The sequence below is a fragment of the Glossina fuscipes genome, unplaced genomic scaffold, assembly GCF_014805625.2.
Source record: "Glossina fuscipes isolate IAEA_lab_2018 unplaced genomic scaffold, Yale_Gfus_2 89, whole genome shotgun sequence".
Lineage (NCBI taxonomy): Eukaryota > Metazoa > Arthropoda > Insecta > Diptera > Glossinidae > Glossina > Glossina fuscipes.
Genome location: NW_023998443.1, coordinates 1,003,286 through 1,018,146, shown reverse-complemented (window position 1 = coordinate 1,018,146; position 14,861 = coordinate 1,003,286). Strand labels below are relative to the sequence as shown.

The following is a 14,861-nucleotide window of genomic DNA, read 5'->3' as shown; positions in this document are numbered from 1 at the left end:
CTGCAACATTTTTGCATAACACAATTAATATATTCATCATCTTCTATACAGTAGGACTTCTCAAAAAAAAAAAGAAACGTGAAGAACTTCATTTTCAAAGAAATTAATTAATAGCTTTTGCTGCTAATTGACATTTTAAGTTTATTTCTATACCGTAATAGCCGGCGAGATTACATTGATAACATTTTCGTACTTTATCACAATACATAGCTCGCTTTCTGCGCTTCCCTGTCTAGACGACAAGAAAATCTTAACTCATATGCCGGCTAAATAGTTTCCAAAAAAGACCTTCAATCGTTCATTTGTCGGAATTATGTTAGCGACAGCAAGCTGAAGCTTAGTCATAGTAGCGTGCACGTACACGCGACTTATGATAGAAAATTTCCCTAACGCAGCTAGGGCGGCGGGAAGCATTCATAGTGCACAAGATCGCGATAATTGACGAAAACTGCTACCATCTCAACTCGAATTTTTAACGACTCTGACGCAGTTTTTTCGGTCTTGGCTCACCTTTTGCATGATATTTGCTTGGCTGATCGATTGCTTCCGGATCGTATGTGTAGATTGAAGTCTCATTTCATTTTGTAAAACGGAAAAACGCAGCTAAAACACTAACGATATCTCTGATGTGAAACTTGGCGCAGATGTCTCTGCCCAATCGAAGCAACGGATTTGGGAAAAAACTATCCTAATATTCGATGTAAACGCGGAATTTAAGTTAAATATTCGTCGTCATACCTTTTACTCACAGCCTTACGTTCGATGACCTGTTTAGCCTGCCCAGTCGAATCGTCAAATTCTAAGTCGATTAAACCATAGATGTCTAATCAAGCGTCCGTCCTTCTGTCTTCCAATTGTTGCTCTTTAAGCTCAAAAGATTGAAACATAGAATTGCGAATTGATTTTAGGCAAATGCCTGCCCGCCAGACTCGCTTTGTGTCAATGGAGTTATCGATAGTGAAAGAAATAAAACTGAAAACCAAAAATCGTTCACTCGTACTTATAGTTGCACAAATCGCAATTCAAAAGGGTCACGCCAATATCCGCCAAAAAATTTAGAAAAGCGAATAATGAAAGTTTCCGTGAAAAAATTCGAAGCCAAAGCAAACGTTAATCCATGTTTAAAAAAATTTTGTTTTTAAATAAATGAAATATTAACTTGAAACGTCGGAGTATTGATGAATCCTTTCAAACTTGTGCTTCTTTTTTTCAAAAGTACTTTTTCTTATCCATTTCGAAGAATTTTCCCATTGCTTCGAAGATATTTCATTTCATTCATTCATTTCTCTATCAATGTTTTATTATTGCATTAGCTATCATTAATTTTAATCTTTTTATTTCCCAGAATTGTGATGATGTAATAAACTCTAGACTTTTCAAAGTATGTCGTAAGAAGTAGAGATACGCGTTTCTATTTGTCGTACGTATGTACGTACATATGTATAAATTTGAATTTAGATGAGAAACATATAACATTAAGGTCAGTTTTAACTAACACATACACGACACATAGTCAGTTATATATAAAAATCATTTAATTCATTTTATCATAATTATGGTTGGGTACTGATTCAAAAGCTCTTGCACATAGAGTAATAATAATAATTTTTAAATAACTCATCGTATTATCTAATAAATTTCATCAAAAATTTCATTAAAGTATTTTAGACACACACATATATGTTTGTATATATATATATATATATCTAGGTATCCATATATCCATCTATCTTTGCCTGTGTCATCGAAATGTGTGTTTAATGTGGAGCCAAAAATAAATAAATAAATAACTAAAATATCGTAATATCTTCACAGGGTGTAGTAACTTCATACGCATATGCATATATACATATACATATATGTATGTATATTCGCAAAAGACATAAATAAAGAGAACTTAAGCACACCCTATACTTATACAAATAATTTATATTTGTATATATATATATATATATATATATATATATGTTGTATTTGCCGATTATGTTTATTGCGTAGTAAGATATCGTGTTATATATAAAAACATTAAATACAAACGCAAAATTCATATGCAATACATATGCAATACATGCAAACCTTATGTAGTCATTTCATTTCAAAAATTCATACACATTCATACATACCTATTAATAATGCTAAACATAAAGATGTTTTGTGCTTTTTAGAAGCCTTTTTTTTTTGCTTTTTTGTAGTAAAGGAAATCACAACAATTCCCAGAAATTCACGTTTTCGAGGCTTCATTTAGATTGTTTTCATATTTATTTGCGTAGAAAAAGCTTACTAAATACATGAACTCGTTTATTATATATTAAGTGAACATTACAGTAATGTCTGCGCTTATGTATGTGTATCCGAGTATACCATCTAATCAACATTGAGTCAATTTATTGAGTTTGAGGAAAATTTTATAAAACGAAATCCTTTAAAAAGACTCAAAAACAATCATTAAATGCATATTGTTGCCAATTGTTCACATTCCAATTCCACTTAATAAGTTAAGAAAAAATTAAGTGGGACTGAAATGTGGAGTTAAATCTTCCTTAACTTATTGGCTTGATATCTCTAGATTACATAAAACCTAGATTTGTTCGGGAAAAGTATCAAGTCTGCCATAATAACCTAAAAAGTCCTGAAGATAAATCTTTCAAAGTAGCGACTGGCGGGAGAAAGACAAGTAAACGAGTTAGATAGACGAGCGACAAGTAAGCGAGACAGGCATGAATAGATAGATGAGACGGACAAAAGACAGGCAATAAGCAAGCAAGAGACAAACGCGAGACAGGCAAGACATAGGCGAGAGACATGTAATCGGGACAGACAATGTTTGCGAGACGGGCTGAGACAGACAAGCGAGAAACAGGCGGGGGAAAGACAAGAGAGGCAGGCGAGACTGGCGAGACGGACAAGACGGACAAGAGAAATTTCAAAATTTCGAACTCTAACAAATAGCACAATGTATTCTTATTAAATTAAAAAACTCTCTCTCTCTCTCTCTCTCTTTCTACTTCTAAGAGAAGAGAATTATAAAAAGAATAAAACACAACAATATGTGGGAAGTTTCAAATATCGTATGAATATGTGGCTAAAGCCAGGAAACTTTTACTATCCAAAGGGCTTTTTTTCGAAATCTTATTTTGTTTCTTTATTTTAAAGAAAAATTACTCAACCCAACAACGGAAGAATTGTTTAACTCTTTATGACGGTTTAGGTGGGCGATGCTTTTAAGATTAAAATGAGATAAATTTAAGGTAAAGAACAGGAGACTTAATACGAAGATGAAGACAAAAAAGGAAAATTTTGTAATAAAAGATCATATATTATTTATAGGAACATTTAAACTTTTGAATATTGGGTTGGATATTTGTCAATAAAAATTTTTGAAACTTGGCGAAGAATTTTAAAGACACTTACTGATGGATGAAATGTTGCTATAAAAACATGAAGAGAAAGGTTCTTTTGCATTTTATCCTGCTGGTAGCAAAAAGAAGAAATGTTGCGATGACCTTATAGCTATAAAAACAGTCGTCCTAAGCCAAACATTATCGTCTATTGAATTTTAAGTTCAACATTTCATAAAAGTGGCTGTAAAATCTTAACTTTTCTGAAATGAAGAAAAATGAAGAAGAATGTGTTGCGCTTAGATTTAAAGAGAGACGACGCATAAGCCGTAAGAAAAGATGAAACGATTTTCCCGAAAGAACTTTTTACGACACATGTCATCAGACATTTCAAGGGAATACATTAATCCATAATCACGGCTGTGTAAGACGTTTTTCCTATGATGTTGCTTCTTGTAACTCTCCTTACAAAATATCAAGAATATGAAAAAGTCCCAATAGAACGATATCCTCGAAAGGAAGTTCTCTGGTACATATTCTGAGCAGATCGAAACTATGGCTCAATCGGTACAATATTCGCTGAATTCTGTTCGTATATTTTTTTCTTTTTATCAGGACCAAAAATGATGGAGAAAAAGTTCAACATAGCGAAGGCCGATTAAATGGGCTAAAAAGGAAATGCTTTCATCGCTAGAGTAGTCACTACGTAATCGGCATACATTGCTATCTCGTATCACCAGTTGTATCGGAAAATACACAAATAAACTCTTTTATCAGCGCTTCCTCTTCTCGTTCTTCTTTTGAAAGGAAGTTTGGTTCGTAAGTTAGCTCGAGAAAAAATTTTCCCTTCCGAGGGATACCCAACCCTCGCCCAAAACATGCTAAAATGATCGTGTTATGAAACAAGTAATTTAAAAAAAAAATAAATAAAAGTTAATCCAACTGCGTAAATTAATAAATTTTTTCTCTTTAATGCTATTGTAAATATTTTATGATTTTGTTCACATTAAAATTACATAGTATTCAAAATACACATAGAACAGACGAAGCGTTCGCTTGCTTTCTTTGTTAATTTTGCGCAATTTACTACAAGTTGAGGAATTGAGGAGCTTTTTGCCCTCGTGCAAATATATGTATATATTTTGTCATCCCCCAAAACACGAAAAAGCAAATTTACAGGGGTGTGTATAGAATGTGTAAACAAACAGAACAGAAGAGTCGCAGAAAATCTAAATGTTATAGGATAGGTTATTATATTTATTGTTATTGTTGTTATTGTATATATATATATATATATATATATATATAAATATAGCTATACATAGAAGAGAGAATAAAAGGACAACTTACGCACACGGTATGTTTTGAGCATGTGTATGTATGAATATATCAATAAATCTTTTAAAGAAATGTGCACAATACACCTATGTAGACTAACGTCTGTATTTGCATAGTAAAGACATTAAGGCTTTTAAGTACTTTCTAAGTTTTTCGTACCACTTTTTGTGAGAAATTTATTTCCCTTTACATTTAGGCGGAAACCAAAAATTTGCTTTTTCTTCATATCTCAATGATAAATATATGTAAAGGAACATTAGAGAGAAGCCCAAAGAGAGCTTAAAAGGCAAAAAAAAAAAGGAAAAATCGCATGTTTATTTGTATTATTAATTCATAGAAGGATTTACACATTTATAAATTTACGACTTTTTAAAGATCGTTTTTTCTATTTGTTTATCAATAGAGTCGAACTTTTGTTTATTCGAAATTTGTTTTTGTAAATTATAAAATTTAAATTGCTTTAACAACTCTTCTCTCCCTCTCTCTCTCTCTCTCTCTCTCTCTATGTATTAAGTTTTCCTTCTCCCTTATTTTTGCTATCTCTTTTGACCAATGCTTTTACATTATTTATTGCTACTCTCTTACTAATTTCCTTTCTCTTTCATTTTAGATAATTCATATCAATCTCAATTTAAAAATCAACGCAATTTCAACATAAAAATTTGCGCCGCTTTACCGCTGCCTTCTTTCAAAGCGGCAAAAGTAATGTTTTGTCCTAGGTAGGGTATTCTAACGCCTCTGCAAGCGTACATCTCCCCTCCCCACAACCGATATTAAACTTATTGAAAACAAGCACACCCGCGCATATATAATTATAAATTACATTAATTTTCATATAAACATTGTCTTATTGATTGAATTTTCATGAGTTTTTTTTAAATATAATTATCTCGTATGTAAATAAATATACGCATCTAATTTGTTTATAAAAAACATTCCATAAACGATTTTAATATTCGATCATTTTAGTCATGGCGATGACAATTGATAATTTTTCGTATAATACTATGTTATTAGCAGCTAACAGAGAGCAGAGCTTTAAAAACAATCACCGACGTTGTTATTATTTTTTTTTTTCCTTTTTTTCTTACACAATCTAAACTCTTACGCACATAACCAGCGGCACACTCATTAAAAAACCATGCACAACCATATATAAATTTTACATGGATGTCTTTTTTTTATGTAGTCATGTCTGTGTATGCGCATATATATGAGGATTTTAATATATATTTTAATAACAAGCTGCGTACTTTACAAAATTCTTTGTGTTGAATTTTATCCGAAAAAATTAATATAAATTAATTGGTAACCGCGTTTGTTTTATTTTCTTGTTTTTTGTTTTTTTTATTTTCTCGAGTGACAAGAAAAAGCCGCAATTTACAACGCCGTCAAATTTTTTTTTTATACGGATTTTCATGGGTTAGAAGATAATTTGTGCTTATAGTTGGAACCGTTCAGGTTTATGTAGCCGGGCACCCCGTCATAATTAATTAAGAAATGCTTTAATTCAAGCAAACATTTTAATGTGTGTGCCTAACCAAAATTCATTATTTTTTATGTATGTTATCGCAAAAACAGAAATATAAGAAATTGAAAGTAGTCTACAAAATATACACGCATTACACCTCCTTTCCCACCTTTTATACGAAATTTTAATATTTATAAAAATGGGAGTAAAAGATTTTCGGCTGAATTCACAATGATGCGTATTTCCTATACTGTTTATTATTTATTTACAATATTAATAATTTTATGTATATTTTAATTATTTAATTGTAAAAGTATTTATTGTGCATCTTCTCAGTATTGATATTTACATATATTATTTCGCACAAGCTTCCGCACGACAACACTTCCTTTACTGTTCAAAATTCAAAACTAAAACAAAAAAAATGGAAAACGGTTAAAATGGTTATAATCAAAGAAATTCCTCTCAGAGCAGTAACATTTTTGCGAATGAACGTTGTATATACGTATTTACGTTTATATTTATTGTAAATCATATATACATATATACATTTATATTACTCAATACTTTGGAAAAAATGTTGTTGGATATTTTTGAGAGTAAAACTTTTGTTTTCCTCTGTTGATACAAAAGCCTTCTTTGAGAATGAAAATGGTTTTGATGCCCAAGTCTCTTTTTTTCTCTTTTCTGAGAGTACAACGAAAGTCTCTGTTGATATGGAAGTCTTTTTGTTTTGTATTATTAAATTTATTTATAACGAGAAAATAATAAGAAAGTTGAACAAATTTGTGATTGGATTAAGGTTGAGTTATCATTTATAATAGAACATGCAAATAAAAAAAAAATTTAAGCTAAAGAAGACGATCTAAAATATGTGTTTAAGATTTATATTCATAATCATGTAAGCAATTGCAAGCATTCTCTACTAATTCTTTCTGTTTTTGAGGCACCTCTCAGAGCAAAAAATATTTTACAATAACAATGCCCACAACACCTTAATGTTGCCATTTAATCCTCTCATAGTATTGGTGGAGAGAGAAAGGGAGAGAGAGAGAGAGAGAGAGAGAGAGACAGTGCGGAAAGTAAAGAAGAATTTACTAAACTCTTGGTTAAAAACTTCTCAAGATACATTAAAGATTACAGTAACAGTGTTACGTTACTTATTTCTCATTATTTTAACAGTGTTGTTAACGTGACAAGACAAGAAAAAGCTTACCAATAAACGAATAACAAAAGTGCCAAGTTCAAAATGTATATCAACAGCACGGATTTATTTTTTATTTTACATTTAAACATATATGGAGAAAGTATTACCGCAGAGTGGGGTACGATTATGCAATAAATCTAAATGCGTCATTGAAGGATTCTTGATAGTTGTTTATAAATTTGCAACATGGACGTTTATTAATGGGATTAGCAATACGCGCTAGATGGTCGGCGTTAATACTTATTTATAAATTTTTATATATATTTTTTTGCCGGTAAAACTCTTACTCTCTTTGCTGAATTTCATTCTGCCTCTTATTCTTTGCATTTTCTTTCGTCAAATAACGGTTTTACTTATTGAAACACTTATACGCATTGGAAAGAAATAAGAAATTTTAAATGTTTTATTTAAGCCAAACTTTCGGCATCCTTCACGTATTAAATGTTAACAAAACATTCTTAATTGAATAAATTAAGATGTTGGAATATTGGTATGGTCGCATTTGGATTTAAGAAATTCGTTTTGTAATTGGGAAAGCATAAGATTATTGATAATATTTATTATTAATAATAATTATACCTCTACCGATTGCTCAAATTTCTTCTTCTCACAAACCTTAATCTCAATAAACTCCCGGACAAAGCTCATCCCAGCTCAGCTTTGTACGTATACTTGCAGTATATGAAAATAAACAAAGTTTAATACAAATACTTACGAGAATCGAGTAAAACTTTAGAGGAAAAATACTGATGATGACAAAAAATTCGTCTATAAAAACGCGTGTCAGAGCAGACTTCACATGCTCTAATGGACCTCGTCTATGATTGAGAAACGTTATTGCTGTTTGTCCGACAGAAGTCACAAACTGAAAATTAACATTGTTCATAGGTAGATAGCAGCGTGGCAATGTCTAGACTTTTTTAACCAATGGTCCGAATACTATTTGTGAAATCGTTTTACTATTTATTGGATAGAAATTAAAGTTTCCATATGTCTATTTTAAAATAATCTGACATTAGTTTATGTATAGTAATGATATTGAGATAATTATTTGTTAATACATGTATTAATGCTGATGCATATATGTATGCTTCTTCTTCAATGATTTATCTTTTTATTCATAAAAGATGACGAGAGCTTGGTTTCCAAGGAGTAGAATACAATTTATAAAATTCAAAAAAACCCATTTGCCAAAATACAAGATTTAAATGAATCCAAAGCAATGAGAACTATGGGAAAGAAATATATAAAAGAATGGCACCGCAAACACCGGATCATTCGCTTTTTTAATCAGAATTTGTGGCCGGTGAACGCGTAAAAAAAGATAGACTATCGAGTTTTGATTTTTTGGATTTCTTACGCTTCTTCTTTTTTTCACGCGATTTTTCCTCTTTATCGCCATTTGAATTACCTACAGCGGCTGCAACCGCTGCGATAACTGTTAATTTTTTTAGTTTTTCATGTTCTTCAAGTTTTGCGAGAGTTTCTTGCTTAAGACGTTCTAACTCTTCAAGTTCACGAGCAGTTTTCTCTTTTTCCAAATCTTCTAAACGCTGTTTCTCCGCACGTTTTTCTTCTTCTTTAGCGATTTCTTTACGCATGTGATCCTTAAACATAAGCACAGCTTCAGCACGTTTTTGTTGTTTTTCACGTGTAATTTTCTCTTTGTCGTTATCGTGCGAATTTGCTGATGATGACGTTGTCGGATGCGATGAAGTTGAAGTGCTTGGTTTAGTAATGGATTCCGAAGGTTTTTTTGGTGAATGACGGTCATTGGACTGACGGGGCGGTTGATCACGTGAACGAGAACGTTTAGAGGCATGAGATAATGAGCGTTTACGAGGACGCTGGCGGGATGGTGTACGTGATCGAGATTTAGAGCGACGGTCACGACTGCGACGCAAGTCGTTACGGCCCCGATCCCGTCCTCGATTGTGCCTCATTGAACGACTCAAAGAACGAGATCTACTGCGAGTGCGATCGCGTCTGTCACGTGAACGTCTACGGTCCATTGAAGATCTGCGGCGTATAGGCGAAAGCGGGAAACGATTCCGATATCGGTCCATCGAACGTGATCGACGACGTCGATCTCCAAATGGATTACCTCTACGACCGCGGAAATTATTGCGTCGTAAAGGAGAACGAAAAACTTGGCGTCGTGCATTCGAACGTCGGCGACGAGCAGAATGTGATCGCGACCGTGAACGGCTAACAGAAAGTGATTGAGATTTGGACCGTGTTCGAGAACGTGACCGCGATCGTTTCGGCTTGTCTCTTTTGCTCGAAACTTTTAAGTCCTTGCTGTCGGTTTTATTAATTTTTTCACGTGGATTTTGATTTTCTGAACTGTGTTCTTTGCGTACGGGTGAAGATTTCTTATGTTCTCTAACAGACGAGATGGTACGAATATTTTTCATTTTTTCCATTTCAGCTAAAGCATCAGCTTCGTTTTCACTTTCTGGCTGATGCTCGTAGTCCAAAGCATTTAAATCCACTGACTTTTGACGTATGGGCGAAGACTTTTTCTTTTCATCGTTCACGGTTTTCTTGCGATCGTTTTTCTCAACTTTGCTTTCAGACTTGGCGTGCTTACTGTCATTTTGCTTGCGCTTATCTTTTTCGCGTTCTTTATCTTTCTCACGTTCTTTCTCTTTCTCGCGTTCCTTATCCTTCTCGCGATCTTTTTCCTTTTGCTTTTCTCGCTCTTTTTCCTTTTCCTTTTCTCGCTCTTTTTCCTTTTCCTTTTCCCTTTCCTTCTCCTTTTCCTTTTCTCTATCACGCTCCTTTTCGCGTTCGTATTCCTTACTATAATCTTTCTCCTTAGAGTTTGCACTTTCTTCGTCACGGCGTTTCTTATTATCTCTACCGGAGACTATTAATTGTTGCTCATCTTTGTAGTTCTGCGATGCTTCAAAAAATGGTTTCTTCGAATCTCTCGCCATTTCTTCGTGTCGTCTTTTACGTTCAATTTCGCGGCGTTTAATCTCTTCCTCTCTTAGTTTCTTTTCTTCTTCAATTCTCTCCAAATCGGACATTTTTATTGTACGGCTTTGAGCTCTCTTCCAATGTGGAGGCGTATTACTGCGTGAACGAGACCGTGAAGGTGTGCGAAAACGCTGAAAATTTTATTAACAAAAATAAAGATCCATTGAAATTATGGGAATAGAGAAAAAACTTACAAATACGCCACGTCCTTTAATGATACGTCCGCTACGTGAAGTCGGTACCTTCTTTTTGGACCAACCAAATGTATTGCGGCTTTCGTTTTTTTCAAGTCTATGGCGTTCGTCTTTTTCCCGTGACCGATTTACCCGATCACCGCGCATAAGGAATTTATTAGAAACCTTGCAATGATATTAATTTAAGATAATAAGGTACAAAATCCGAATATTCCAAAGCTATTTGTGAATACCTCAGGAATTTCATCAGGATCAATTTTAGTTATCGACACCAAGGGATGTAATTCACCTTCTTCCACCTCCGAGGCTTCACCTTCTTCTATTCCTTCGTGTCCGGAAATGGACCTGAAACGTTTCAAATGTATTATTAATTCAGCTAATGCAAGAGCAATTCTTCTCTCAAAGATATTTTGCTAACTTTTCTTTTTCGCTCGATTTCGAGCGTTTCTTTTTCTTCTTTTTATCCTTGCGTTTGGAACGTTTTGCTGCTTCCGAATCGCTACCGTCATTTTCGCCCGAAGAAGCAGTTGCTCGTTTCTTTTTCTTTTTGTCTTTTTTAGCTGCAAGCAAGCATAGAATTTATGACGTAAGTGTCCTACAATAAGTGTATATAGAATATACATTTATAAAAAAAAAAAATGCCCACCTTTAACCTGACGTACCAATTCACCGCAATTATGAATAATTGCGTCTTGTAAAGGACGCGAATTACGATCGACTGGCAAACTTTCCAATTGTCGTACAATAGCTTGTCCCGTTATAACTTGACCAAAGACAACATGGACACTGAAAAGTTTTAAACAAACGGAATTATTACACTTGGTCAGGACTTTTGATATATAACATACTTGTCCAAATGTGGTGCAGGCTGTGTAGTACTACAATGAAAAACAGAAGAAGAGAAAAATATTCTTTACAGTCTGTGCTTATTTTTGTATTCAAATGGTTGAAGAATATTTCTACAATTTTTTTTTTTTTTTGTTTTGTGAAGGGAAGAAGACTTTAACACACTTTATAGAAATTGATATTTTTGTCTCTAAAACAGCGCAATTAGGATTTTTTGCTCTAAATTTAAAGCAAAGTAGCACAATTAAGGAGTATAGCCTCTGGTTGATGGATTTCGTCTCCCGCTTTAACCTGGTGAATTACAAGATATACATAAACCACATAAGCCATCCTTGCTGGTACCCGGCCCGGTTAGTTGTTTAGTATAATTCTGAGATCATCGTCATTAAAATGGTAAATAACATAATAAACAATATGTCCAGTTGATCATTTTTTATGTATTCAGAGAACATGTGCCACAATTATTGCTATGATGTAGTTTTGCTATATAATAAATTGATAAATATAACATCAAATCTTTTTATATTATAATTTTTTTTTTTTAAGTTTATTTGAAAAAAAATTAAATGAAAAATATAATAAATGCTGGAAAATAAATGAATGTCATTAATAAGAAAGCGCTTGGAATCGAATTCAAATCAATTGTAATACTTACATAAAGAATTGTGAGCCATTCGTGTTTTTACCACGATTGGCCATCGAAAGTAGGAATGGACGATCATGCTTTATTTCAAAGCTTTCATCTAAACCGGGAGTAAATAAGACAAACAAAAGCTTTAAAATAAGAAAAAGCTTTAATTCATTTAATAAGTGCAACTAAATAGGAAAGTTCCGAACATTAGATACGTTTGCTATCAATTCTACCCATGGTGGACTCATCAAAATAAATCTACATTGCTTCATTTTGATACGGTCGAATTTTTCATGCATTTAAAATGCTTTCTTAAAATTTCTTTCATTGACCAGTACTACACATTAACGGTTTTATTTTGCCGGACTGTTACTACTTCGTAAACCTTGCAAATATTTTCTCGATTTGGCATAAGATTTCAATTTTCGTAGAAACAATCTGCCAGCAATAGTCCTACGTAAAATTCTAAACGAATTATTAGAAAACCTAAAATATGTAAACATTATAAGGGTACACCCCCAAAAAAGAACCAAGGGCGAGAATCTCTCTCTATCCATAAACATTATTAAGCCATATCCCCAATAAAGAATCGAAGTAAAAAAAAAAAAAAAGAAATTAAATAAACTAATTTCATTTTGATGATGAAGGAAACTGTAAACCACAAAATTATTTCAACTTACCCTCAAATGTCCCACCATAAATTGATTCGCCGCCAGTGCCATTGCCAGCTGAAAAATCACCCGATTGTATCATAAAATCCTTAACAACACGGTGAAATATGACATTTTTATAGTATAAAGGTTTTCCCGTTGCTTGGCCGCTGCCTTTCTCGCCGGTACAAAGAGCCCGAAAATTCTCTGCTGTTTTTGGTGCTACATCGTTAAACAGTTCAAACACTATACGGCCTATTTGCAAGCTACCACCAAGTGATATATCAAAAAAACAACGCGTTCGATTTACGGTGCCATGAGCGTTACCATGAGCCATTGAATTACCCACCGTCATTGCCAAAATATGAAAATATATTCACTTTATTTTAATTATTATTGAAACATTCAATAAAGTAAATATTTTTATATTATATATATATATAATTTTTTTTAAGAGAAACCACCGATTTTCACAAATATTTTATGCAAGTCCATTGAAATTTTCTTTCGCTTTGGTTGTCAAACGATAAAAATTATGAAACATTAGAGATGCCAGCTTCAGATAATATGCCAAAAAACATCCACAAATAATCAATGGAGAATTTACGATATGAAACGAAATAAAAACGGAATGATTTTAATATGAAGATATAATAATAGAGATGTTTTCGTTTTTTTTCTTTTATTTTACTCATTTGATAAAGATTTATTAGGAGGACGGATGACAAGCAAGTGTAGTATTAACAGTTTAAACAGATGGTTTGTTAAATAAGCTAATAATGACGTGTGTATATCCATTTTAGCTTTGAATAAAGACTGTAATCAATTAGAATTGATAGGAATTCTAATGCAGAATAAAGACGGAATTATACACATACTTATATCCGCCTGAGTGGACGAGTAGGCAAGAGTCTCGACTAGCAACTCCAATGGTCGTGGGTTCAAATCTCAAGTGCGGTAGAGTTCTTAATAAAGCCGATAGCCTTAGATGCTGGTGCTTTAAGACTTAGAATTTATTCTCTGGCTAAATTTATAATAATAATAATAATAATACACATACTTACATTTTAACAGATTTGTCCCTTTGCTTAACAGAGTTGAATGGCGTTACCATTTAACAGAGTTGCCATTCTTAGACTTTTGTTTTATTTATTACAAGCAACTCTCTGCTTTGCCTTTTAACAGGAAATTTAGCGAGGGCTTTGTTTAATTGGATAATAAAAATGATGGCCGTCTAATATTAAGCTAACTTGTAAAATTAAAGAAATTTAGTTGGGAAGAAAAGTTTTCAGAATTTGAATGAGATAAATTTTTGAAATTTTAAAATTCGTTGTAAAGAATTGTTTTTATTATTTTTATTATCGTTATTATTATTAATTTCGCCAGAAAAATAAATTCATTAAGCTATTGGCTTTATTGAAAACTCTACCGCACTTGAGATTTAAACTCACGATCATTGGGTTATTGTTAGCCGAGATTCTTTCTAACGATAAAATTTTAATTCCAATGTATTTTCAAAATATTCTAAGGCACATTAGCACGTCCTTGGAAATATCTTTAATTGCGTATGTGTCTCGTTCATATCGAATCAATTCTTTATCAATGCAGAATTGCTCTTAAAGCAAATCAGGACATGGTTGATTTTATGGGAAAGTGAAAGTGCACGTTCTTTTGAAGAAGAAAGTCGTCGCTCACCTTATATCACAAACCAGCAAGACGACATCACAAGTCCAAGGACAACTACCAAAAATCAATCCAAGAATTTAGATAAATCGGGAAGCATGGCCCCATAATAAGGTTAAGATTAATTAAAAACATTAGCAGCAACGGTTATTACTTTAAGCCCAGTTAATCCCAAATAACTGGCCTAGATAATGATTTGAAAGTTTTCCGCTAATAATAACATTTTTTTGCTTCAATCAAGTATTAAACTTTCATAAGGAAAGAAAATTGAATTTAAATATTTTTTACCCTTAATGTATATATGATTTTTAATTCAATAATATACTTCTCAATCAAAAAAGATTCAACTCGAATGTATAGATACATGTTTACATGTAAAATATATAGTAAATCTGAATCATAATAATTTGCATAAATCAAATTGCACAACATAAGATAAAGAAATTAAACACAGAATTTATCTAAACAATTTAAAACTATTTCTAAGACAGAGACGAAATAGATTATTAATCAAAAAC

General features: G+C 32.6%; 1 protein-coding gene across 1 annotated transcript; it reads right to left on the bottom strand.

Annotated features, from left to right (window-relative positions):
* Positions 1-8,457: 8,457 nt before the first annotated feature.
* On the bottom strand, positions 8,458-13,094 carry LOC119638455 (peptidyl-prolyl cis-trans isomerase G). The gene is made up of 8 exons (XM_038035239.1): positions 12,691-13,094; positions 12,035-12,122; positions 11,382-11,411; positions 11,180-11,319; positions 10,952-11,093; positions 10,767-10,878; positions 10,534-10,698; positions 8,458-10,470 (listed from the first exon to the last, which is right to left on the bottom strand). Exons 1-8 carry the CDS (start codon positions 13,013-13,015, stop codon positions 8,641-8,643), a joined length of 2,832 nt encoding a protein of 943 aa, XP_037891167.1. The 5' UTR covers positions 13,016-13,094; the 3' UTR covers positions 8,458-8,640.
* Between the last annotated feature and the right edge of the window lie 1,767 nt (positions 13,095-14,861).

Bases quoted from the DNA above. Each gene is read 5' to 3' on its own strand.
- LOC119638455 (XM_038035239.1), bottom strand. From the start codon at position 13,015: ATGACGGTGGGTAATTCAATGGCTCATGGTAACGCTCATGGCACCGTA. The intron at 10,699-10,766 runs GTATTCACAAAT...TATCATTGCAAG, and splicing joins ATCCTGATGAAATTCCTGAG to GTTTCTAATAAATTCCTTAT. The intron at 10,471-10,533 runs GTAAGTTTTTTC...TAAAATTTTCAG, and splicing joins TTAAAGGACGTGGCGTATTT to CGTTTTCGCACACCTTCACG.